The sequence below is a fragment of the Mya arenaria genome, chromosome 13 (genome assembly GCF_026914265.1).
Source record: "Mya arenaria isolate MELC-2E11 chromosome 13, ASM2691426v1".
Lineage (NCBI taxonomy): Eukaryota > Metazoa > Mollusca > Bivalvia > Myida > Myidae > Mya > Mya arenaria.
Genome location: NC_069134.1, coordinates 173,334 through 199,324, shown reverse-complemented (window position 1 = coordinate 199,324; position 25,991 = coordinate 173,334). Strand labels below are relative to the sequence as shown.

The 25,991-nt window shown below is 38.0% G+C and overlaps 1 protein-coding gene across 6 annotated transcripts; it reads left to right on the top strand.

Annotated features, from left to right (window-relative positions):
• The first annotated feature begins 9 nt into the window (after positions 1-9).
• LOC128212918 (trichohyalin-like) lies at positions 10-25,991 on the top strand. 6 transcript variants are annotated; one of them, XM_052918314.1, is made up of 16 exons: positions 10-111; positions 8,871-9,020; positions 9,905-10,077; positions 10,606-10,787; positions 10,949-11,046; positions 13,464-13,484; positions 17,290-17,341; positions 17,510-17,547; positions 18,352-18,468; positions 20,201-20,236; positions 21,343-21,475; positions 21,675-21,842; positions 22,067-22,347; positions 22,592-22,777; positions 23,342-23,438; positions 24,895-25,027. In XM_052918314.1, the coding sequence occupies exons 2-15, from the start codon at positions 8,874-8,876 to the stop codon at positions 23,399-23,401; spliced, it is 1,692 nt and encodes a 563-aa protein (XP_052774274.1). In that variant the 5' UTR covers positions 10-111; positions 8,871-8,873; the 3' UTR covers positions 23,402-23,438; positions 24,895-25,027. The 6 variants fall into 6 exon arrangements, with proteins under 6 accessions (XP_052774274.1, XP_052774275.1, XP_052774270.1 ...); XM_052918315.1 differs by having other exon boundaries at positions 23,342-23,421; positions 24,895-25,006; XM_052918310.1 differs by lacking the exon at positions 23,342-23,438 and having other exon boundaries at positions 24,895-25,991.

Below are 25,991 nucleotides of genomic sequence, written 5' to 3'. Positions count from 1 at the left end.
CTGAGACAGTGCAACTCATTTGTTTACAAATGGCGACGGTAAAACGATAAGGATTACCTAACACAAATTGAATGTTACACAGTCATATTTAAAAAGATAATAAAGGAAAAGGTATTGAAAATATAGCCATAAAACAATTAATTATTGTATCGGATTTTTATGCGTTATTCACATAAGGATTGCCATTGTATTTGATAAATCATATGTTTTCGCGTAGGTTGAACTGCATATCTTCCGCTAAGATCCTTATCGTAGTGATTAGGCATTAAAGTGACTCGTTTATAATTTGGTAACCAAATGCTGTTTTATCTCATAATAAGCAAATAAACGGTAGTTATGTAAATAATCTATTGTTTTCCTTAAATAGGTGGTGGTGGTAAATAGAATTATGGCTTTGTTGTCGCCTATTATCTTGATGTGCTGTCGACTTCATTCGTCATTATCGTCTCGGTGCTATAATTCTCCGTGTACGTAAACTCTTTTTACCTTTAATAGAAAAAACCGGAAAGTTGCCAATAAGTTTAATTGTTTAATCTTGAAGGCTATAATTCTGTTTATTTCGTGCAGGAAGTCACACAATGAAGTCACAATTTCTTGACTGGCTCCAGTAGAAATGTCATGCACTTTCCCTGCCAGTATTCCTATTGTGACGACTAAGCATGAAACATTGTGCCATCGGAGAATTTCTTCCAAGCGCTGTTGTATTTTTTTCTGGCGTCTGAGTACTTTATGCAAAGGAAAATGTAGTGATCTGCTGTTTCTGGTATTTTACATGTGTAAGAGCAGTTGTCTCTATGTTCTGGAGTGATTTTGGCCCAGTGATCTTTGAGGCACATATGTCTGCTCAGTAGCTCATTTTTCTGTTGTTTTCACCGACACAGACCCTTTTCCCTGGTTCAATTGAAACATCATGTATTGCAACAGATTCTTCTTTGTGGTGGTATTGTCGCGGCCATTTTTCCTCCCTCACTTTGCATTTCATCATTTGTCTCACTGTTTTTCCATCAAGTTTTTGATCAAATTCTTGGACTAGCTTTGCAGCATCCCTTGCCCCTATTTTTGCTTGTTGGTCTGCAAGTTCGTTACCCTGATGTTTTTGTGTCCAGGTATCCAATGCACTTTCAAAATGTTCTGGTGTTCATCAAAATTCGACAGATGTGATTTTATGTCAAGTACAGTTTCAATGTTTTTCGTAGGTAGCTCAAAAGAAGCAAAAGCTGTGTGGATTGCGCTCTGACAGTCAGTGAATATTTGTATCGACCTGTTTTTTAGTCCAAGTGAGACTAAGAACTGCAGCGCTATTTCTATGCCGACAAGTTCTCCTGTTTAGTTGTTACTATGACATGAGACACTCTTGTTTAGAAGTTTTGGGTTACTATTGTAACCCTCAAGGAATATAGCAGCCCCTGCTCCTGTTGGTCCTGGATTACCTTGTGTGGAGCCATCCGTGAAAGCCAGAATATCTGTCTCATTGCAGTTTTCTAAAATAGCTTCAATATTTACCACTTTGTTTTCTTTGCTTACTGAAAATGTTTGTGTATTTACTTTTGCTTTAGTTTTTTATAAACCTATGAATTTTCTGTTGTACTGAAACTCTTTTTCAATGTTTTCTAGCAATGTTGACTTTCATTTCATTGAAGCGGCTCATCAAAATAGCCAACATAGTTGGTTTTCCTTTTCTCTGTAACTTGTTGATAATCCAATCATTGAAGTCTTGCTTAAGTGGTACATGCTCCCCGTTTTCTGCAATGCGCACTAATGCTTCTGCTCAATGTCTCAGTCTAACATGCAGGTCCATTGGTAAGGTGTTGGTTAGAACTTCAAGAGCTTCAGTACTTGTACTAGGAATACAACCACTTGCTTTAATCATGGCACTCCGTTGTACTTTCTCATATGATTTTATGTATTTATCTGTTTGGGTGGCTGCAACAGAGATCCCATAGTCAAGAATTGGCAAGACTAATGCATTTTACAATTTCATGTATGTGGTCTGACTACAACTAGCTGTTGTGTTTCCCAATGAAAATGTCAAGTCCTTTTAAAGCTCTAAACCCACTGCTAGTTTTCTCCTCAATTAAATTTTCAAATGACAATTTGTCATCCAATGTGATACCTAGCTCTTTCTTTGTTTTAACTATCTGAACTTCTTTGTTATTGAACATTATTTTGCTGTCACAGGTGGCGTCTGATCCAAACAGTAGAGCGTGGGTTTTCTCTGGTGCTATGTTCATGTTCCATCTATCACACCATATCCTAATTTCTACAAGATCTATGTTAGTGCCTGTATAGCATCTCCAGTTGTTTTGGTACAATTCCATATGCTTGCATCATCAGCGAATTCTACATGTTTTCCCTTGACTCTGTCCTTGCTGTCACTTGTATACATATTACACAGGGTCGGACTTAGAACAGACCCTTGTGGAATTCCTACTTTTGATGTCATTTTTTCGGATTGGTAATCATTCTCCTTAAGGTAGTATTTCCTGTCTGTTATGTATTTTTGTAAGTACATCCATAATCTGCCCTCAATTTCCCTGTTTACCAGCACTTCTGGTAAAGTGTGAGAAGGCTCAGCTTCCTGTTATTGCCTCCTTTTTTCAACATTACACCAAATATCTTTTGTTCCGGACTAGGAGCGCTGTGCATGTCAAAATTTGCGATCACTTATTCAAACTCGTCTAAGGTAATGTACACATTTTCATACCTGTGCTGACTCAGAGCATCTGATAGAGTTTGTCTTTCTGAAATTTCACAAGTTCTAACTTTGTCTTCAATGTCAGTGAAATGAGCAGGGTTTTTGGTTTTTACCTCCAAATGTTCTTTTCCATATCTCTCTTTCATTTCGATGAAGATTTCTTCAATTGTTACCGCTAGTGAGTTGTCATCCCTCAGTATTGGTTGAACTGCGCATTTCGATTCATTGTTTCGTGCCTTATTTATGATTTTCCAGAACTTATGAGGGCATTTTGGATCTTAATTACTTGTTAGTTTGTCGAGATATTTATGTTTTGATTTTTCAACAGCTTCAACAAATTCTTTTTTGAATCCTTTATTCATTAGCTGGATAAGATCTTTTTTGAAAATTTCTTTTAGCAGCTTTGATTTTTTTACTGAAATTAGACAATTCTTCAGTCCAGTAGCCTTTTCTGTGTGGACAAATGCTCTTTTTCTGTATCACCTCTTCAGCACATTTAATGATAATGTCCACTAGAGATGTGTAGTCATCAACCAATGTTTTCATACCATTATAGTCTACAAACCACTCACTAAACTTTGTTTCACTGACTAATAGACAAAAGGCCATTGTTCAGGCATGTATATTTAATGATGAACTGTAAAATTAAGCATAAAAGCCTATATACCCATTTAGATACAGATATATACCCCTGTTTAAATTTACTGTGAACATCTGCACTGACTAAATTCCATTGGGCGATAAAATTTTGCATGAAATTCGCACAGTTGGCAACCAAAATTGTCGATCATGCCAATTTTGATTTTTTCTTTCATTTTGGGTCAAATAATTTCACTCATGAAATTGCAAAATCAACATTTTAACTTCCTGTTTGCAATGTCAAAATACAGTCTTCTGCTACTGTTGTGTTATACCAGGCATTCCTTGGCCAGATGACAAGCAAAGTGCAGCCGAAAAAACATTAATTCATGCATATTGTGTTAAAAAAAAAAAATCTCGTATCTTTAACAGGGTTTGGTTACTGATCATCCGTGCTTACAACTTCTGATATGCTAAGCAATTGTGAATCTGAATTTGATTCAGACTTATGTCATGACTTTGAAAAATGTTGATTGATTGATGTCCTTCAACCCAGACAAATGCGAGATCATCAGGATTACCAAGAAGTGGAAATCAATCGATGCTAGCTTAGGGATTATTCTAGAGACCAAAAAGGAGCAGGGTGGGCCAAAAAAAGGGCAGGGTGCACCAAAATCAGGGCAGGGTAGCATATGTAGCGGCAGCCGGTCGTTAGAGTGTTTAAGAAGTACAACATGTGTTTAGTGTTAAACATATTAAGTGTTATGTCCACATGCTCATTTTAAAATAATGGAAAGAAATCAAAGTAGCAAAAAACAACTTGACAAGCAATTGTTGATAATTAAGAATTTTATTCATGTAGATGCATTAATCCTCAAAACATTAATCAAAAGACAATCTATTGGCTATCAAATCATCAGCCAGTACCATTTTTTCACACATATTCCCATAATATTCATGCCTGTAGTGTTTTATGTGAAAATGTGGGAAATAATTGTACTGACTGAGACATGTACTAAAAATTATGAAAAACGTAGTCTACATTGTTCACATATTTTTTCTATAGTATGTAAATTAAATTATTTAAAAAAATAAAGAATTTAATTATTTGTCTTTGAAAAAGAAGCCTAGCAAATGGAAATATTTCAGGGTGGTATGGGTTACAACTAATAAATAATTTATAAATTATGCAGCAAGTTTAAGTTTTACCAACAGCCCATTCATTGAAATCACAATTCAGCACTTTTTCACATATCACAACACTTTTTCACAAGACACAACAGTTTGAGTGACCCATCTACTTTAAACCATACTTGCAATGTAATAAATGCAGAATTGAGCAAACAGATGTGACCCAGAAGGAGCACTCTGGGCAAGGTCTACTTATTAAAAAATGACTTAAGACTCTCTAGCAGCTAGCTACACTATACATGGGACAGAACATACCAAGAATACCAAAGGCCTGGGCATCCTTATAAGTGACACACTATACTGGAACTCGCATGTTGACAAGGTATCCATGAAGGCCAACAACACCACAGCCTTCCTTTACAGAAACCTGTCATCCTGTCACCAACACATCAAAGAAACATGTTACAAGACCTTTGTCAGACCCCAGTTGGAATATGCAGAAACTGTATGGGACCCACACACGAACAACAACATAGCTAAGCTGAAAGCTGTTCAACGCCGTGCTGCTAGATTCGTAAAAAAATACAACAATTAGACAAGTAGTGTCACAACGATGATGAGAGCCCTTGAATGGGAAAGTCTTCAGCAGCGCCGTTACCAGGCCAAAGCAGTTATAATAAACCCGATAGTGAACGCCCTGGTTGATATTCCTTCAAAACCTCACCTCCATCCACAAGGTGCAGCAACAAGAGGACAACAGACCAGATTCAAGTTTCCATACACCAGGACAGACACACACAGAAGGGCCTTCATTCCTTCTGGTATTTGTCTGTGGAATCATCTTCCAGAGAGCAATGTCAAAGCCCCTCCATCAATTTCTTCAAGACTGGGATAGCGGCTGCTCTCTCTGTATAGACTGTTGATAGCAATGTTTTAACCTGTTTCTAAACTGTAAATATGGACTCTCACTCCTCTGTCATCAGATTTTCACTCCTCTGTCAGCAGATTTTTATGAACAGTGTGTTGATACATAATGGTTACCTATTACTTGGTGATGCACTTTATTGGAAGAAGAAGGAGAAAGTGAGAGAAATGTGTTTCCCAAATTATTACAACTATGTAGAGATAAAGTTACATATAAGTATCTGTTGCTGTAAATTAAAAATACATAAGGGTTTACTTAGGGGAATAAATTATGAATATTTAGACTTTCCTTTCCTTTTTATTGATAAAATATGGATATTTACATGTTGGACAACTACTGTGAAATCATTAATGTTCGTGGGGCATTAATGTTCGTGGTTTTCGTGGGTTGGGTGATCCACGAATTCAAGATCCCACGAAATATAAACCCTTTATTCACTTTTTCAATTGCCTAATGTTACGTACATACTCTGGTATATTATTTACAGAGGTCGCAGTATACAGTGTTAAAACCTGTCTCACTGTATAACTTACGATCATTATTCTGTTAATATATTATAACTGCCTTTAACAAATAATGAACAAAATCAATTAAATGTGTTTTATGCAGCAAATGACAGTTATAAGCACGTGTTTAAACGTGTGCTGTTAATGAAAATCTCCAAGTTTACAAGATGTGCGTGATGAGTGTCTGTACTCGATTTTTTTATTTAATGAAATAATTGATTACTAGTACATTGAAGGTTACTAAGCACCAAACGTGACAATATACGCACCTTTTCGGTGTTTTTACAGTTTGCAAAATTCTTAATTGGCATTCAATGGCTTCCCCTATCTGTATTTATGATCAGGGTACATCTTCTTTTATTACCTTTATTCCCAATTAAATCGATAAGTGACATGGGTATATGCACTAATTGGCATGTCGTACCACATTAGCGAGTGTCATCAACCGAGTGACGAAGAAGACAGAAATCACGGGCCAGCGCGTGGATATTATGCAGACGATCTAGGACGATGGCATCTTCGATTTCATTTTTTTTCAAAAATGAAAATCCACGAATTCAAGTACCCACGAAATTGTTTTTTTTTCGGCAAACCACGAAATTTCATGCCCACAAACATTAATGATTTCACAGTAACTTTTAAGTTGGGCCACTGGATTTTGAAAGTTAGTTGCCCTGGGTTAAAAAATGTAAATGTATCCCTGTAATTCAAGTTTACAAATTTATCCAAAAATAGATTATGCTTTGTTAGGGTGATAAAACAAGAAGAGGGCACAATTACAAACATGCATCATTAAGACAATGCGTTTTCAGCAATAGTGGGCTTGTGTGTGACTCATGGAGAGTTAACTTCTTTGCAAATTCTTATTATCAAACTTCTTCAAATTGAATAATTACAAATATGACAATAATTTTCAATTGAAAATATAGCAATGCAAAATATTAAAAACTCTTTAAACCTTCTAACTATTAAGATATATCTTTTCTAAAAACAACTTCATGGTTTACATGGATCTAAGGGAGGTAGTTGTACAAGGCCCCAGTTGTGCTACAATAATTTCTGTGTGGATTCCTCCTAGAGTCTCTTTCCTCTGCCGTATAACTTGAAATTGATTCATCAAATAACCTGTCATGGTGATAGGACATTGTCCGACATCCAAAAAGCAAAGCAAACTATGATAGTGTAACGTCCCGGCTGTATGTTCAATCGGTGTCGTAGAGCCTATATGGATCCCTCTTATATTCCTCAGGCTACTTTGCCTTATGATTAAAAACAAATGATTCGAAAAATGATTGGTGAGTTAAAACATAATCAACCAAATAATCAGGGTTCAAAGATTTTGCGTTGGTTTATATAAAGTTCAGTCACTTGATGAATGGCTTTCTCTTACGGGAGCTTATTTATTTGCAATGCAAAATACCTTAACCTTTGTCAGCGCGCAGATCGCAATGCTCTGTGGCCAACGTAGATGTCAGGTATGAGGCTTACTAGAGTTTCTAGTCACCAGCTCTGTTCACCAGACTAGATCGCAATGGCGACTTGAACTGGAACGCTAGATAACCCTTTAGATGTCAAGTTCCTGGTGCCTTTTTATCCCACAGATTGCAATGCTCTGTGTTCAATAATAAACAGCCAGAAGGTTACTGTTTGATGTTACCTCGACAGCGGCCAAACAGAGAATGAATCTTTCAGCTGAGTGACGCACTTATATACTACCCGGGCGGACGAGTTCATTATTAACATGTGTAAAGCGGGTATATTCCACTTTGCGAAAACATAAAGGGAGACAGCTTTATTCTTACTAATACTCTTTATGAAAACAACTCCCGGTTATTAAATAATGTTTAACATGATTTCTTTAATTATTATTGTTGTTAATAAAGTATTTGTACGGAATAAATAAGGCTTAATATAAAACTAACCTTTGAAAAACACGGCGATACATTTAATTTTGTTAACGCTAATGGCCAATTTATAACAAAGGGCGGTAATCGTGCAAATATGCTGTTACGCTACAATAGACTGAAATGATATATTCATCAAACTATCGTCATCTTGACCAAAGTCTCATTGACAGCTGATTATCTCTGCTGTACAAACAACCTTGAGTTGCCATTCCTATAAAAGCTATCTTTTTCCTACTTTTTTGACACTCACGTCATAATCATTCCTGGCCGTATCTATAAGGCTAACACAGTTGACATGTTACAGCAACCCAGTTCTTTTTCCAGATAGCCTTGCTCTCTAATCACCTGATTAATGTAATGAAGGTGCTGCATTGATCACAAAATAAAACCCTATAACACTGCATTCTTGTTTTATTATTAACTTGACATTCAAATTTACGAAGTACATTATTTTGCATGGTTATTTCTATTTCTACTAACATTCTGTGGTTTATATGATGTGCAATGTCTAAGTCCTCACAATCAGTTCACATAATTGGTAGATATATAGTCATTACAATCTCTCTGGTATCTTTTTGGGATTTTGTTTTTAAATTATTATTATTATTATAATTATTATTATTATTATTATTATTATTATTATTATTATTATTATTATTACTATTATTAAACTCTTTCCTTTTTTAACTGGAACCAGACATACAGTACAATACAAGTATACAAGTAAGAAAAGTTAAATTTCTACCCCTTTAAAAATAAAATGAAGAGATAGTGTCTCAATTGGGAATTGAACCCAGATGCCAAAACCTCATTCCAAAAGAGCTTGACTTACAGCAAGGGTGTTGGAAGTGCCTTTTATATCTGAGACTTTATTGCTCCTCTTTTTACTTTTTGGGTAGCAGAAACCTCATATACTGGCCATACTGTCCCACATCACATGAAAGGTCCATTCATATGAGATAGAGTTTTTGTAATGATTAGGTATTAAACCTTATATGACCTCAAGTTCAGCAAGCCAAAACTATCATGTAGGTTTATTTGATCCTCCTATTCAGAGGGCTTCTTTTTTGTGTTACCCTGGTTGTCACATATGATTAATATCTAAAATTTGTCACATGTACTTGCAGATCATGGGTGAGTTACTGCCGTCTGACCGAGGTGAGGTCCTAAAGCATGTATTTAACCAGTACGACAGGCATGGGAAGGGGGAGCTGTCTCCTCTAGAAGTACAGAATCTTCATGGGGACATACGCATGGGAGGCATTAGCTATCCACAGGTGCCACATTTAAATCTCATTGATTGCTGTCGAGTATAAACTACAAACATTTTTTTATGTTGTGTATGATTATAAAACAATAAGCATTTTAGGTTGATTTAGCCCTTACTCTTTTCAACTACCTTCATGTTTAAGACAAATCTTTTTCCATTTCTATTACTTATACATTTTATTTGCATGTCAAAATTACAAAAAAAATAATCTTCCTCTGTAAAACTAACTTTTGAGGTTGGGCAGGTGTGGCCAGTATGAAGTATGTATGTTTGTTGTTGGGCAGGTGTTTGCCAGTATGAAGTATGTATGTTTGTTGTTGGGCAGGTGTTGGCCAGTATGAAGTATGTATGTTTGTTGTTGGGCAGTTGTGGCCAGTATAGAGTATGTATAATTGTTGTTGGGCAGGTGTTGGCCAGTATAGAGTATGTATGTTTGTTGTTGGGCAGGTGTTGGCCATTATGTATGTTTGTTGTTGGGCAGGTGTTGGCCAGTATGAAGTATGCATGTTTGTTGTTGGGCAGATGTTGGCCAGTATAGAGTATGTATGTTTGTTGTGGGGCAGGTGTTGGCCAGTATGAAGTATGTATGTTTGTTGTTGGGCAGGTGTTGGCCAGTATAGAGTATGTATGTTTGTTGTTGGGCAGGTGTTGGCCAGTATGAAGTATGTATGTTTGTTGTTGGGCAGGTGTTGGCCAGTATGAAGTATGTATATTTGTTGTTGGGCAGGTGTTGGCAAGTATGAAGTATGTATGTTTGTTGTTGGGCAGATGTTGGCCAGTATAGAGTATGTATGTTTGTTGTTGGGCAGGTGTTGGCCAGTATGAAGTATGTATGTTTGCTGTTGGGCAGGTGTTGGCCAGTATGAAGTATGTATGTTTGTTGTTGGGCAGGTGTTGGCCAGTATGAAGTATGTTTGTGGGAGCCTGGACTGCTGCACCCTAGAGGAGCTACATGACCTTCTGCAGGAGATGGACCGCCGCTACTTCCTTGTCCAGGATCTCCGCTGGGAGTTCTCCCTGCTTGACCGTGAACACAAGGACACCATCACTGAACACCAGGCCATGTAAGCTTCAACTAGCACTCCTGCTGTATTATATGCAGATTTTTTATCGTCATGTTGATTGTGCAAGTAATACATTTAGTTTCTGCAATCACTACCCAAGTTGTTGAAATTATGCACAATGAACGCTCACACTATCTGCTTTTTATAATTAGAAGAACAAGGATTTTGTGATGTGAATTGTAAGTTTATTTAAATATGATGTCAATTATAATGATTTTTTTTTACATTTACATTGCAATACTTAGCAATGTATATATTGAAATGTCATTGTTATTTATTCACATGCTCAATGTTTTATGGTACCTTCTGATATGAGAATGAAGGCATTAATGAAAACATTTTCCAATTTGGAACAAGCTCCATAATGAATCATTTCATTTGGTAGTATTCAAGCCTCAGCTTAGACTTCAAAATAGATATTTCAAGACGTAAGGTTTAAAATATTGAACAAAACTTGTAGTCTGTATTAGAATATTGTCATGAATTGGAACAGTAAGATAATATATAAATACATGTACTTGTATACAGGTGGATGGTTCAGGCTATGCATGGAAAGAACTTCTCCAAGAGGAAGTGGGCATCATTCCTGCAGCTGCGTGCAGTGCCAGGTAGCCCGTTGGCGTTTCCAGAGATTGAGGTGCTGCTGTGTAACGTTAAGTCCAGCCTGGATGTGCTGCAGGAGCGTGAGGAAGAGGAGAGGGAGAGGAGAGGTAGCTTTATATTGGGTTTAACTTGGAATATGCCATTTAATGGATTCCACTCTTACAATTTAGGTGATGAAATGCGTTGAATTTAACACTGCACTACCATGTAAATGAATACAAGTTTGTTTGAATTATAATGTATGTTTATCAATATTGTGCAATCTTAGAGCGACTGGAGCATGAGCGGCTGCGACAGGAGGAAGAACGGAGGGAACGAGAGAGACTGGAGAGGCTTAAGGATGAGGAGAGGCGGAGGAAGGAGGAGGTGAGTGGCAGAGTAGGGAGGCAGGAGGTAGGGTGGATCAAACTGATTATATGTTATAATTTATTGAGGATGTTGCATGGCGAGAGATGATCTAGTTAATGATGAGCTGAAAATTATAAATGTTGCTGGAAATGGGTAAATTATCAGGATGATTAGAGAAAGGGATGTAGGAAAATTGGTGAATGGGGTAAGGCTCTGAAGGCGTATCAAATACATCCAAATATAAGATAAGATTAGAGGTGCTAACTGGTGAGAACAAGAGTTGCAGTAAAGATGTTATTGCCAGGTTGGGTCATGGTCATCAACTTGGCGACACTGTTTTATAACCTTGGGATTAGATGTAGGGCTGGGGTCATGATAATTGGAAAGTTTGGATGTAATATGTATGGTTGGGATCATGGTAACTGGGCAGTTTGGATGTGTTGTGTAGGGATGGGATCATGGTAACTGGGCAGTTTGGATGTGTTGTGTAGGGATGGGATTATGGTAATTGGAAAGTCTGGATGTGTTGTGTAGGGTTGGGATCAGGGTAATTGGAAAGTCTGGATGTTTTGTGTAGGGTTGGGATCAGGTTAATTGGACAGTTTGGATGTGTTGTGTAGGGATGGAATCATGGTAACTGGGCAGTTTGGATGTGTTGTGTAGGGATGGGATCATGGTAATTGGAAAGTCAGGATGTGTTGTGTTGGGTTTGGATCAGGGTAATTGGACAGTTTGGATGTGTTGTGTAGGGATGGGATCATGGTAACTGGGCAGTTTGGATGTGTTGTGTAGGGTTGGGATCAGGGTAATTGGAAAGTCTGGATGTGTTGTGTAGGATTGGGATGAGGGTAATTGGACAGTTTGGATGTGTTGTGTAGGATTGGGATGAGGGTAATTGGAAAGTCTGGATGTGTTGTGTAGGATTGGGATGAGGGTAATTGGACAGTTTGGGTGTGTTGTGTACGGTTGAGATGAGGGTAATTGGAAAGTTTGGGTGTGTTGTGTAGGATTGGGATGAGGGTAATTGGACAGTTTGGATGTGTTGTGTACGGTTGGGATCAGGGTAATTGGACAGTTTGGGTGTGTTGTGTAGGATTGGGATGAGGGTAATTGGACAGTTTGGATGTGTTGTGTACGGTTGGGATCAGGGTAATTGGACAGTTTGGGTGTGTTGTGTAGGATTGGGATGAGGGTAATTGGACAGTTTGGATGTGTTGTGTAGGGTTGTTATCAGGGTAATTGGACAGTTTGAATGTGTTGTGTAGGATTGGGATGAGGGTAATTGGACAGTTTGGATGTGTTGTGTAGGATTGGGATGAGGGTAATTGGACAGTTTGGGTGTGTTGTGTAGAATTGGGATGAGGGTAATTGGACAGTTTGGATGTGTTGTGTAGGATTGGGATCATGGTAATTGGACAGTTTGGATGTGTTGTGTAGGATTGGGATGAGGGTAATTGGACAGTTTGGATGTGTTGTGTAGGATTGGGATCATGGTAATTGGACAGTTTGGGTGTGTTGTGTAGAATTGGGATGAGGGTAATTGGACAGTTTGGATGTGTTGTGTAGGATTGGGATCATGGTAATTGGACAGTTTGGATGTGTTGTGTAGGATTGGGATCATGGTAATTGGACAGTTTGGGTGTGTTGTGTAGGATTGGGATGAGGGTAATTGGACAGTTTGGATGTGTTGTGTAGGATTGGGATCATGGTACTCGGAAAGTCTGGATGTGTTGTGTAGGATTGGGATCATGGTAATTGGACAGTTTGGATGTGTTGTGTAGGATTGGGATGAGGGTAATTGGACAGTTTGAGTGTGTTGTGTAGGATTGGGATCATGGTAATTAGACAATTTGAGTGTGTTGTGTAGGATTGGGATCAGGGTAATTGGACAGTTTGGATGTGTTGTGTAGGGTTGGGATCAGGGTAATTGGACAGTTTGGATGTGTTGTGTAGGATTGGGATCAGAGTAATTGGACAGTTTGAGTGTGTTGTGTAGGATTGGGATCATGGTAATTGGACAGTTTGGGTGTGTTGTGTAGGATTGGGATGAGGGTAATTGGACAGTTTGGATGTGTTGTGTTGGATTGGGATGAGGGTAATTGGACAGTTTGGATGTGTTGTGTTGGATTGGGATGAGGGTAATTGGACAGTTTGGATGTGTTGTGTAGGATTGGGATCAGGGTAATTGGACAGTTTGGATGTGTTGTGTAGGATTGGGATCAGGGTAATTGGACAGTTTGGATGTGTTGTGTAAGGTTGGGATCAGGGTAATCGACAGTTTGAATAGGAATGTTTAATGTGTTGTGTAGGATACAGATTATGGTAATTGGATATAGATGGTATTTATAATGAAGTTAGTAGTTAGCTGCATGACAATTATTTTAAGTTATCTGGTTCTTATTTTTGTCTCACTATGTTATTTTGACATGTTATAGGTTAAATATTCCAAAATGACGGTAATGTATACAGACGCAGATTATCTATATTATTGTTTTACATAATTTCTGTTTCTTAGCATGTTATAAACTTGTATTTTTTTGTTTTATTAAAATATTGTACTATATCTTTTATGCTGCCAGTAGCATTTTAAACCTTTTTTCTCTTGTCTCTTTCATTTAGAAACTAATATGTAATGTAAAATATACTAGTTGAATCCGTTTTGAATTTTTATTAAAACTCTGATTAGGTCCATGAAATGAGCCAACATATAACAAAGCATTAAGTATGAGTTGACATATGTATACATTTGTAATAACTATAATTTCATAAGGCAAAAAAAATGATTATTTTATATGATTTTACTTTTTCTACTCAGTATTTTAATACAACTAATCCTCTGTCTTAAAAATTGCTCTTTAAATACTGCATAAATGCTCTTTATTTCAAATTTTTATATCACAACTTTTTTGAGCTTGTTTTTAAAGACTTTTTATATACTGATGCGGACTAAGGCTATGGTTGTCATAGATGATAGGTTATGGGGTTGTAGGGAAACTTTCATGTTTGCCAGGCCTACAAAGCTTACAAGTAAACAGGAAACCTTCTACAATTGTTAACACTATTTGTCTAACTTTATACATGTACTAACGAAATAAAGTAATTGCATGCCAAATATATACGGGTACATAACCCTAGAAGCATCAATTTTGAGAGACGATTTGATTACTTAAAATTTTAACATGCTCTGAGGATGTGTATGGCTAATTAAAATGAGAAGAAACCTCTAAAGGTCTTTGGTACCATTTCCTGTTTATGCACAGTGTATGTTTCAGCTAGTATATGTGCAGCATGTCAAATTTCACAGGCTTGAATATTTGTTGAGTCGACCATTTGGGCTGCTGATTAAATGAATACATGTTAAAAGTTTATTATGGACATAAGGCACAGGCTCTTTCAGACAAGAGTTTAAGGAACACCCATGTCTTTTTTTTATTGCATGTTGTTTTTATGTAGAGTATTGTTGGTGTATACATGAGCATTTGTATATGTTATAACTTGTAAGCTTGGAACATTAACCTCCAATGCTCCAATGCTCCAATGGAACAAGTACACTGGGTTCATACTGTATGACCGCATGTGTTGCTCTCCATATATGACCGCATGTGTTGCTCTCCTTATATGACTGCATTTGTTGCTCTCCATATATGACCGCATGTGTTGCCCTCCATATATGACTGCATGTGTTGCTCTCCAAATATGAGAGCACGTGTTGCTCGCCATATATGACAGCATGTGTTGCTCTCCATATATGACTGCATGTGTGACAACATTTGTTGCTCTCATACATGACAGCATGTGTAGCTCTCCATACATGACAGCATATGTTGCTCTCCATATATGACAGCATGCGTTGCTCTCCATATAACAGCATGTGTTGCTCTCCATATATGACAGCATGTGTTTCTCTTCATACATGACATCATGTGTTGCTCTCCATATATGACAGCATGTGTTGCTCTCCATACATGACAGCATGTGTTGCTCTCCATACATGACAGCATGTGTTGCTCTTCATACATGACATCATGTGTTGCTCTTCATACATGACATCATGTGCTGCTCTCCATATATGACAGCATGTGTTGCTCTCCATACATGACAGCATGTGTTGCTCTCCATATATGACCGCATGTGTTGCTCTCCATATATGACCGCATGTGTTGCTCTCCATATATGACAGCATGTGTTGCTCTCCATACATGACAGCATGCGTTGCTCTCCATATATGACCGCATGTGTTGCTCTCCATACATGACAGCATGCGTTGCTCTCCATATATGACAGCATGTGTTGCTCTCCATACATGACAGCATGTGTTGCTCTCCATACATGACAGCATGCGTTGCTCTCCATATATGACCGCATGTGTTGCTCTTCATACATGACATCATGTGTTGCTCTTCATACATGACATCATGTGTTGCTCTTCATACATGACATCATGTGTTGCTCTCCATATATGACATCAAGTGTTGCTCTTTATACATGACAGCATGTGTTGCTCTCCATACATGACAGCATGTGTTGCTCTCCATATATGACTGCATGTGTGACAACATTTGTTGCTCTCATACATGACAGCATGTGTAGCTCTCCATACATGACAGCATATGTTGCTCTCCATATATGACAGCATGCGTTGCTCTCCATATAACAGCATGTGTTGCTCTCCATATATGACAGCATGTGTTGCTCTTCATACATGACATCATGTGTTGCTCTTCATATATGACAGCATGTGTTGCTCTCCATACATGACAGCATGTGTTGCTCTCCATACATGACAGCATGTGTTGCTCTTCATACATGACATCATGTGTTGCTCTTCATACATGACATCATGTGTTGCTCTCCATATATGACAGCATGTGTTGCTCTCCATACATGACAGCATGTGTTGCTCTCCATATATGACCGCATGTGTTGCTCTCCATATATGACCGCATGTGTTGCTCTCCATACATGACAGAATGTGTTGCTCTCCATACATGACAGCATGCGTTGCTCTCCATATATGACCGCATGTGTTGCTCTCCATACATGACAGCATGCGTTGCTCTCCATATATGACAGCATGTGTTGCTCTCCATATATGACAGCATGTGTTGCTCTCCATACATGACAGCATGCGTTGCTCTCCATATATGACCGCATGTGTTGCTCTTCATACATGACATCATGTGTTGCTCTTCATACATGACAGCATGTGTTGCTCTTCATACATGACATCATGTGTTGCTCTTCATACATGACATCATGTGTTGCTCTTCATACATCGTAACATGACATCATGTGTTGCTCTTCATACATGAAATCATGTGTTGCTCTCCATATATGACAGCATGTAATGCTCTCCTTACAGTCAGCATGTGTTGCTCATCATACATGACATCATGCGTTAATCTCCATATATGACAGCATGTGTTGCTCTCCATATATGACAGCATGTGTTGCTCTCCATATATGACAGCATGTGTTGCTCTAATACATGACAGCATGCGTTGCTCTCCATATATGACCGCATGCGTTGCTCTCCATATATGACCGCATGTGTTGCTCTCCATATATGAAAGCATGTGTTGCTCTTCATACATGACATCATGCGTTAATCTCCATATATGACAGCATGTGTTGCTCTCCATATATGACCGCATGTGTTGCTCTCCATATATGACCGCATGTGTTGCTCTCCATACATGACAGAATGTGTTGCTCTCCATATATGACCGCATGTGTTGCTCTCCATATATGACCGCATGTGTTGCTCTCCATACATGACAGAATGTGTTGCTCTCCATACATGACAGCATGCGTTGCTCTCCATATATGACCGCATGTGTTGCTCTCCATATATGACCGCATGTGTTGCTCTCCATATATGACAGCATGTGTTGCTCTCCATATATGACAGCATGTGTTGCTCTCCATATATGACAGCATTTGTTGCTCTCCATATATGACTGCATGCGCTGCTCTCCATATATGACAGCATGCGTTGCTCTCCATATGGAATCCCTGTTGAATATTATTTTATTACTATAGTAGCAGTGTTTGCAAGACAGGGTCATGATTGAAATGTTAATGTATTCATGGTTTACATGCTCTCCATTGAGCAGTCCTAATTTCATTTGAAGAAACTGTTCATGAAATAGATGGCAGTACTCTTAGTGTACCTTGTACCTGCCAAGTCAGTATGACCTGCGTGACCACGTGAACGACCACGTGTATAACTCGTTCATGATCATGTGAATTGTATTGCAGGCGAAGCAGCGGCTGGAGGAGGACGCTCGCAGGAAGATGATGGAGGAGGAAGGTAGGACTCGTTATTCAACCAGGCATACGATTACAATTTTGTTTTCAATTTAACTGCTTACAATTAAACAGTTTAATGTTCGATATATATAAAAAGTGGTATTTTTGAAAAGGAAAATTATTGTCTTTGGCTGAAGAATAATAAATCAATATTTTGTTTAAATTTCAGAGGAGAGGAGACATCGACAGCAGGAATTAGAGGAAGAGGTTTGAATTCTTTTACAAATTTTACGAAATTTGTCATGGTTGATATGTATAATAAAATATCACCAGGTAATTTACTACTTGCATGGCCTTTAATGGAGTTAAGACCATTTTGCATATTGAAACTGAATTTGTAGATGTTTTTGCATCATATTTGCTATTATATGCATTATGCAAAAATAGTTAGTCTCATTATGCAGTTCGATTATATCAAAGGCGTCATCTTGTCAACAAGAGAACAACATATAGTTTCATTATACCTCACTTCTATAGAACATATAGTAAAAACACCAGGCCCCAAATTCTAGAATGTTTCGAGAAATTGGGGCCAGGACGATATTTTCGACTATCACCCCGCACTCCTCCGCAGCATTGTTACCCTCAGACGTCATGGTATTGACGATTTTAGTATTTACTCGGTATGATAAAATAGATGACTGCCTTGAGGGTGACACTATTTACTTAAGGTTGACAGTATGCAGGCGGTCAATATTTATATAATATCATTCAGTTGAATACTACTAATTTTTAACTTACAATGCATATAGACTAAGTGAAGAGTTTCAAGAAAAACCGTTTGTTTTAAAATAATTACATCTTCCTTGTAACCAGTATGAACGAAACGCAACGTATGAGTGTTGATATGGTAGCTCCAATAATTATGTATTATAGCAATTGTTGAAACTCATTTATTTCCCTTTTCACCCTTTCATTGTTAACGTTCGTGTTCCCAATATCTTAAAACGAATTACCTCCAACAGTATATTGTAACATGTAACATTGGTGCTGACATTGGCGTTGTTGTAGGAACGACGGCGCGAGGAGCAGCGTCTGCTGGAACTGGAGGAGAGGGGCCGGGAGGAGGAGGAGCGGCGGCGCCAGGAAGAACTCGAGAAGTACAAGGACGCCGAGAAAATCGTGAATGTACGTAATAAAATTTAATCACACCGAGAAAACTGTCCGCCGAGTATGTTGTCCTTGTACTTACATGAAGTAAGAATTGATACGCTGAGAATATTGTCCGCTAACGTAGTAAGATATGATCATGCAGAAAACGTATGTGTACGTGGTCTAAATGAATAATTCTTTGAAAATTGTCAACATACGACTTAATAATTAATAACGCCAAGTCGACCGTATATACATGTTATATGTTATAAACTATAATGATAACGCTACACACAGTTCACATAAGTAGGAAGACTTATTTACGCCGATAAAATCGCAGACGTATGTATTAAGAACCAGTAAGTCCACTATTATCAAGCATGTATGAATTCGCTTAGAAAATCTTGCACGTACATGTACATACACGGCTTGTATCGCAGGAAGAAAGGACGCCGAGAAAAAGGCGCACGTACGTACTTGGTTAACATCGGAGGAAAAATGGCGCCGAGAAAATGGCGCACGTACATACTTGGTTAATACGGAGGTAAAATGACGTCGAGAAAATGGCACACGTACATACTTGGTTAACATCGGAGGAAAAAAGACGCCGAGAAAATGGCGCACGTACGTACTTGGTTAACATCGGAGGAAAAATGACGCCGAGAAAATGGCGCACGTACGTACTTGGTTAACATCGGAGGAAAAATGAAGCCGAGAAAATGGCGCACGTACGTACTTGGTTAACATCGGAGGAAAAATGACGCCGAGAAAATGGCGCACGTTGGAGGAAAAATGACGCCGAGAAAAAGGCGCACGTACATACTTGGTTAACATCGGAGGAAAAATGAAGCCGAGAAAATGGCGCACGTACGTACTTGGTTAACATCGGAGGAAAAATAAAGCCGAGAAAATGGCGCACGTACATACTTGGTTAACATCGGAGGAAAAATGAAGCCGAGAAAATGGCGCACGTACATACTTGGTTAACGTCGGACGAGAAAATGGCGTACGGCTAGCATCTTAGGATTAAAGAACGCCAAAGAAATCTGGCAAGTACTTACATGTGAAGCTACTTAGGAATAAAAGACGCAGAAAAAATAGAAAGAAGTGTCATACAGGTAGGAATGAAGACCGAGCAAAATGTTCACGTTTTTGCATACGCGGCTAGCATCGCAGTCATAAAATAAAGAAATTCGCTAACGTAAATGTATACACGTCTAGGATAATAACAATTCATGTCGCCGAAAAAATTGCACTTTTATATGTATACACGGTCAGCATCGGAGGAATGGATGGTGAAAATATAGCGCACCTAAATGTATACCAGGCTTACATAGAAATAAATGAGTCGAGACACTTGTGAAAATTGCACAACTACGAACATGGCAATTATACAGATATTGTAGTCCTTAATTCTCGTAAAGGGCGCCGAGAAAATACATATATGATATTTACAGGTTGTTGTTGTTTTTTACACGGGCGTGCGCAGGCGTGCTTGTATGATTCACAATGTGATACATGGTTGGAAAAAAATACATGGAAGCAAATGACAAAAGCGAATCAAAGGTTCGAATTTGATTTTCGGTAATGTAAGAAAATAAATGAGTACCATGTATCAAATATCGATAACTATAATTAATTGATAATTTGCAAGGCAAAATTTGAATTGTTCATGAAAATAGAAATAACAAATAAAGTGAGAGCTGTAGGCATATACTTACGTTCTACTGTAATGTTCGCTTATTACAATCGTTGACTTCTGTTTTAGTTTAGAGGTTATGGATTGTGCAGAGGATGTATGAAGGTAACATGCGCTGGTAGAGTAGCAAATACATACTCTAAAATACAGCACGTACAGAAACATCATAGTTAGCAGCGATGGCCGAGCTATGACACAACAGCGGTGCAATATTTAATCATGCGCTTACATCGATTGTTACATTTTCATGGAAAAAATGACACAGAATAAAAACAACATTACACTGTAGTTATTACACTTAGCTTACAATGTATGTTATAAATTTAGTCATAAATACTTAACCCTATGGCTTCTATTAATATCTGTATTTTATTTACATGAGTTTTAATAATGAAATGTAGCATACGTAGATACATACTACAGGATTTTTTTTGATTATTGATTATACTTCACTCTTTACTGCAGCTAATATTAAACTGGTATGTCCATGTTTGCTTATACGATTTTTTTAGAAAGATAAGATACACTTGTTCTTAGGTTGAATTTGATTTCCTAACATGGTCTTGTTTTGTCAAAATAGCACAAAGTAAATAACCTAACTTGATTTCAATGAAAGGGACTAGACACCAGATGATCCCTAAATCGGCAAATACAGTATTTCCTCAAAACAAGCCTAGAATTATCAATACGACCTAGTATGAGGCCGATAATACATTTTACATGCTTAAAAGAAGATTTCGTCCCTCTCTCAGCTCAGTTTACCTATTTAAAAATAGCGCATAATGGTTTCCCAGTTATAGTGTGTATATTTAGCATGCGAAGGTCACGTGATCAGTAGAGACACATATATCGACGCTACTTTTAAATTTACTGGGATTTACGTTGTAGACGAACCCATTAAATTTCGAATTTGAAATAATACGCAAAGACTGCGAAAGTGAATGTGTTGTTAGCGGTTTGATACATCAGTAAGTAATATTCACTGCGTTGTACATAACGATATCAATTTTATGTAAGTTTTTGACAATTTTCTTTGATTTTTCTTGCAATGGTATCATCTGGTGTCTAGCCCCCTTAATAGCCATTTTCATTTAAGATTTTTTAAGTGAACCTGTTTCCTGACATAGAAAGTAACACACGTACATTGTACTCCATAGATTGGCAGATCTACACACTGTGTACCTGACCTGTTGTATTATATGGTTTCCTAGGAGACTGAGCTGGAGGAGGCGGACATCCTGGAGCGTCTGCGGGTGGTGCGGGAGAAGCTCCAGACGGAGACGGACGGTCGGAAGCGCGTGGAACTGCAGGAGGAGGAGCAGCGTCTTCTCAGACTGCTAAGAGGTGAAGAGGGGGGCTTAGGCGGGGCATATATTTAGAAATTACGTATAAACTATGTTTTAAAGTTTTGGAATTACGTTTTATTGTGAAGACGTTGTTTATATAATACTCACATAAGGGCGAGTCAAACTTCATTTCAGTGCTATGCGATATATTTTTTATATACTTGCTAAGTTAGTCAATTTCCTTGTTTGGTTGCCAGACCTGAAGCACAAACGCATTCGGTACAAGCTGAAGGTGGCTATCAAGGAGCGTGACCGGTACAAGCTGGAGTACTCCGTCAACGAGTTCAAGACGGAGAAGGTGGAGGACGTGGACATGGACCTAGAGAAGGCCGAGCGCCTTCTCCGCGAGATCACTTCCAGGGACAGTACGTGCACATATGAGACAATTTTGTTGCATTTTTCTTATCTTACATGGATGTTTTAATAAAACTAGAACCTTTAAGCTTCCTTGGCTGTAAAAAACGAATGCAGATGTTTAGGATTATTGTGTAGACTGGTATAAGGCAGGTATTTGGACTGTTTCAAATAATGAATCTAATAAGAGTAGTTTTGTATGTTCAATTAAATGTGCAAATATGCCCTTTTACAGACCTACGGCGTGCGGTGTCGCGGCGTGAGATCGAGGAGCTCGAAAAGGCGATTGCCACCATCAAGCGGAACGGGCTAGAGGTACAGCTGGCCCGGGAGCTTATCGAGGCCAACGTCATCCTCACCCGTCTACGCAAGATCCAGCGCATCCGCTCCGAGATTCTTGAGTTGAAGCAGTCGACCGTGGCGGAGATCAGGAGCTACCAGAAGCCGCCGCCCGTCGTGCATACCGTTATGACCGCCACCTTCCTCATCCTGGGCCACAAGGAGAAGGAGACTAAGGTACCGCTTTAATAAACGTTTATGAATATTTTATTTTATGATTTTGCTGTAATAAACTTTTATGTTTTGTAAAGAAAAGAAAGTTTCAAACTAAAACTGACTTGAGTTTATAACATTATTTTGAATAGATCCCACTTTAATGGCAAAAAACAGCGAACTATTATTAGTACGATGCATATTTTTTTCCTTATTTTCATTTTAAAATACAACAACTTATAATGTGTTGAAAACTGCACATATGCAGGACTGGAAGACTGTCCAAGCGCTTGTGGGCAAGACGGGCAAGGATGGGCTGAAACGGCGTTGTCTGGAGTGTGACGCAAGTAAGATCCCCATGGAGACCGCACGCCGCGCCAGGCAACTTCTCGAAAAACAGGAATTGGACGAGGTCAGGGACGTTTCCGCCGGCGCCGCCACGTTCTACGTGTTTGTAAGTAATCGATATACATGTTTTTGTATTTTACAGATGATAATATTTGCCAGATTTATTTGAGACAAAACATATATTGAGCAAAGCGTTGCAGTTACACAATGTGACGGAAGGTATCGTACCGCATATGCTAGCAGTCAGGATGCAGACATATTTATTTTTGATGTACGTGTCACGTTGTTTTAGGTTTGTCTTGTAAATCTATCACTAGTTAATACATACATATAAATCGATTCCACAGACGACGTCACGAACAATTCTTGTTCGAAGTAGAATAACTCAATTATCTTAAAAGTTGAAAGTTTTATTAGTCAAGACTCATATCGAGCATCTGACAAAACAGTGCAATACAATAAACAATATTAGCATTTAAACATATTTAAAACAAAATAATAATGATAACGATAATGGGTTAAGTGGAACATCGTAGATTAAAAAGATGTTGCTCGTTACCTCTCGGTATATTTTATCCTTTTAAAAAATTTGAGAAACAAACGATGCTATGAATACATCATATCTAATGTTTGACTGTATCTTATATAAACATTCGTTCCTGACGTTTAGAGTGACGCTGTCGTGTCTGAACTGCTCCTAGAGGCTGGCTCGGTCCTAGACTGGTTCTAACACCAGTTACCTGGCCACATGTAATATAGTACATACAGTCAGTATTGCATGTGTGCAGTAGCCGTGAACATTTCTAACAGCAGCATTACAGAGAAATTTATGTGAAAGTTGTTTTAACAAACATTGCAGTCGTTACAGCTGTTAACATGTTTTAAGCTGGCCTGTTTTTTTCGAAGAGAAGTAGTGTTGGTATTGTCATAGCATTGGCATCGTTTTGTTCGTTATGCAAAACCTTTAACCATGGTCATAGCTCAAAAACCGCAGATATATACGCACCTAAATAACAAGGCTCGTTACTTTGGCTATAATTGCTGTTGAGTCCCTGTTTCGACTGAGAACACAACAGACTGCGCTCTTGTTTTAAATGCTTCTGTTGCCTGTTTGAAATAATAAACTCTGCGTTATTGCTGTCAATTGTATAAAACCGGTTAATTCTTTGGTTTGACTTAGAGTTAGTCGAACTGTTTATTGGTGTGTTATTTATCTAATAAGGACTGTTGACCAATCAAGTTGCTTCCATGTGCGAACTAACCAAAAGATAATTTGCGGATAACTTATCCAGTTTTACACAATTGGCCGTTGGACTTTTATTATCTTCCACCTAAAGGCAAAGGGGATATTGTAATGGTAGGGGTGTGTGTGCGTGTTTGTGTGTGCGTGTGTTCGTCCGGGCAATCTTGTCTTGATTATAAATCGGAAATACTTTGATGTATTTACTTCAAACTGCATTTAAGGATTGTTCGCATTTATCTTGCGTTTGTACTGTAGCGCCCGCGAGCATATCCCATGAAGCGCGCGAGCGCTTCGCGAGCCCTACTGCGTTCATTCAGCATAAACACAAGTAAAAATGCAATCAATACTATTTTTTACATTTTAAATAATTAATTATTACGATTAAGGAGAAGATTAGTGCACAGGATCCATAAATCGTGGTGCAGTATTTATTGAGTTATTGCCCTTTGTTTTTTCCATACTTATTAATTTGTCCAGAGCACAATTCGAAAAGTATTCATAAACAGATGAACATGAACCATAACGCTGTGTTTTTTATCTACAGAGTTATTGTCCGTTGTATAATTGTTATCCATTGACGTAAGACGTAGGTGATTCTGTTCTTAGTTCGGGGGTGGGGGATGGTAGTTTGTGACTGCACTTGTTTTTTTTGTGTGGGCTAATGTGCTTAAATCATTGTATTCTTAACGAATTACGCTCGTAAATTATGTGTGTGGTATGTTTATTAAAATATAATTCTATGTCGAGAATATGAGACTCAAGAAAGGAGAAACTGAAGGTCTTTAAAAGTCTAAAGCACCATCTTATAATCGATCATATCGTAACAAAGAATAGTTAACAAGAAAAAAGTATTGCGGCCCGTTGGTAAGGGAGCCCCTGTGACTTCAGAATATATTTTTATTAATTCGATTGTAGAAACATTATATGCAACACATCCCAATCACATTCAGTTTGAACTACTTTACATTCCTTGGTTTCAGACTTTTGCCATGGTGGAGGAGTGTTTTGACATCGATGAGCGCGGTCCGCTGCCAGATGAGGAAACGAACCCGACCTCCGGGCCTTCCCCTGGTGAGAAGGCGGGGAAGGCTGGGCGACAGCGGGTGGACCCCACCAAGATGACGATCCAGCGATCCCGTCAGGTAGTTACCAACTCTGGCACGGCGGCGGTCGCCACTGAGCTTCGAAACAAGACTCCCACCAGGAAGAAATAGTGACATATCATCGCTTGTGTGTTTTCATGTATAATATATTTCAACGGCTTTGGTCATTTTATATCAGTTCTCGAGGTTGGCTAAAAAGTTTGTTTTGTATATTATTAGAATATATTCGTTAACAATTCTTAACAAATTTAATTCGCTATTAGAAATGCATTTTGTTTTTATAAAATGGTAACGCAAAGCTTGGAAGATGGAGATGCATTTCTTGAGACATCGTGCATTTTTGATTCATTCTATATTTTATTCTAATATTTAGCACAGTTCTAGCAGTTGTATGTATCTCATTGGTGTTCAGAGAACAGCATTTTCCTTTCTCCTGCAGGCAGGATGCCTTGTTATTATTTATTTTTCATATATATATATAGTTTGATATATATAGTTTGATTTGCATTTACAAGAATAAAACAATATATACTGTGATATATTTCCCTTATTAGACATAACTGTATGGCCTCTTTTTGTAGTGATAATACATCGTAAGTCTTTTGGTAGGCTGTTTCTCATATTTGATAGACAATGGGCCGACTATTCAGAACATTGTTAAGGTGAAAAACGTTGTTATATGGATCGTTGTTAACCCTTTAATCATAAGAATGTTTCACAGACACATATGTGGTGCTTTCACATATATGAAACGACTCATTCAGCTTCACTTATTTTATCTCAATATATGAGAATATCATAAAACATCTCACTTTTGAAAGTGAAAAACGATGTTATTTACAACACGGTTAACTTTAACAAAAATTCTGAACAATTAGCCTATTATATCTAAGAGAAAAATTATCTGAACATTTTTAACATTAATCAAAATCCGACTTAAATTATGAATTGATTTTTTAAATAAATATTTAACA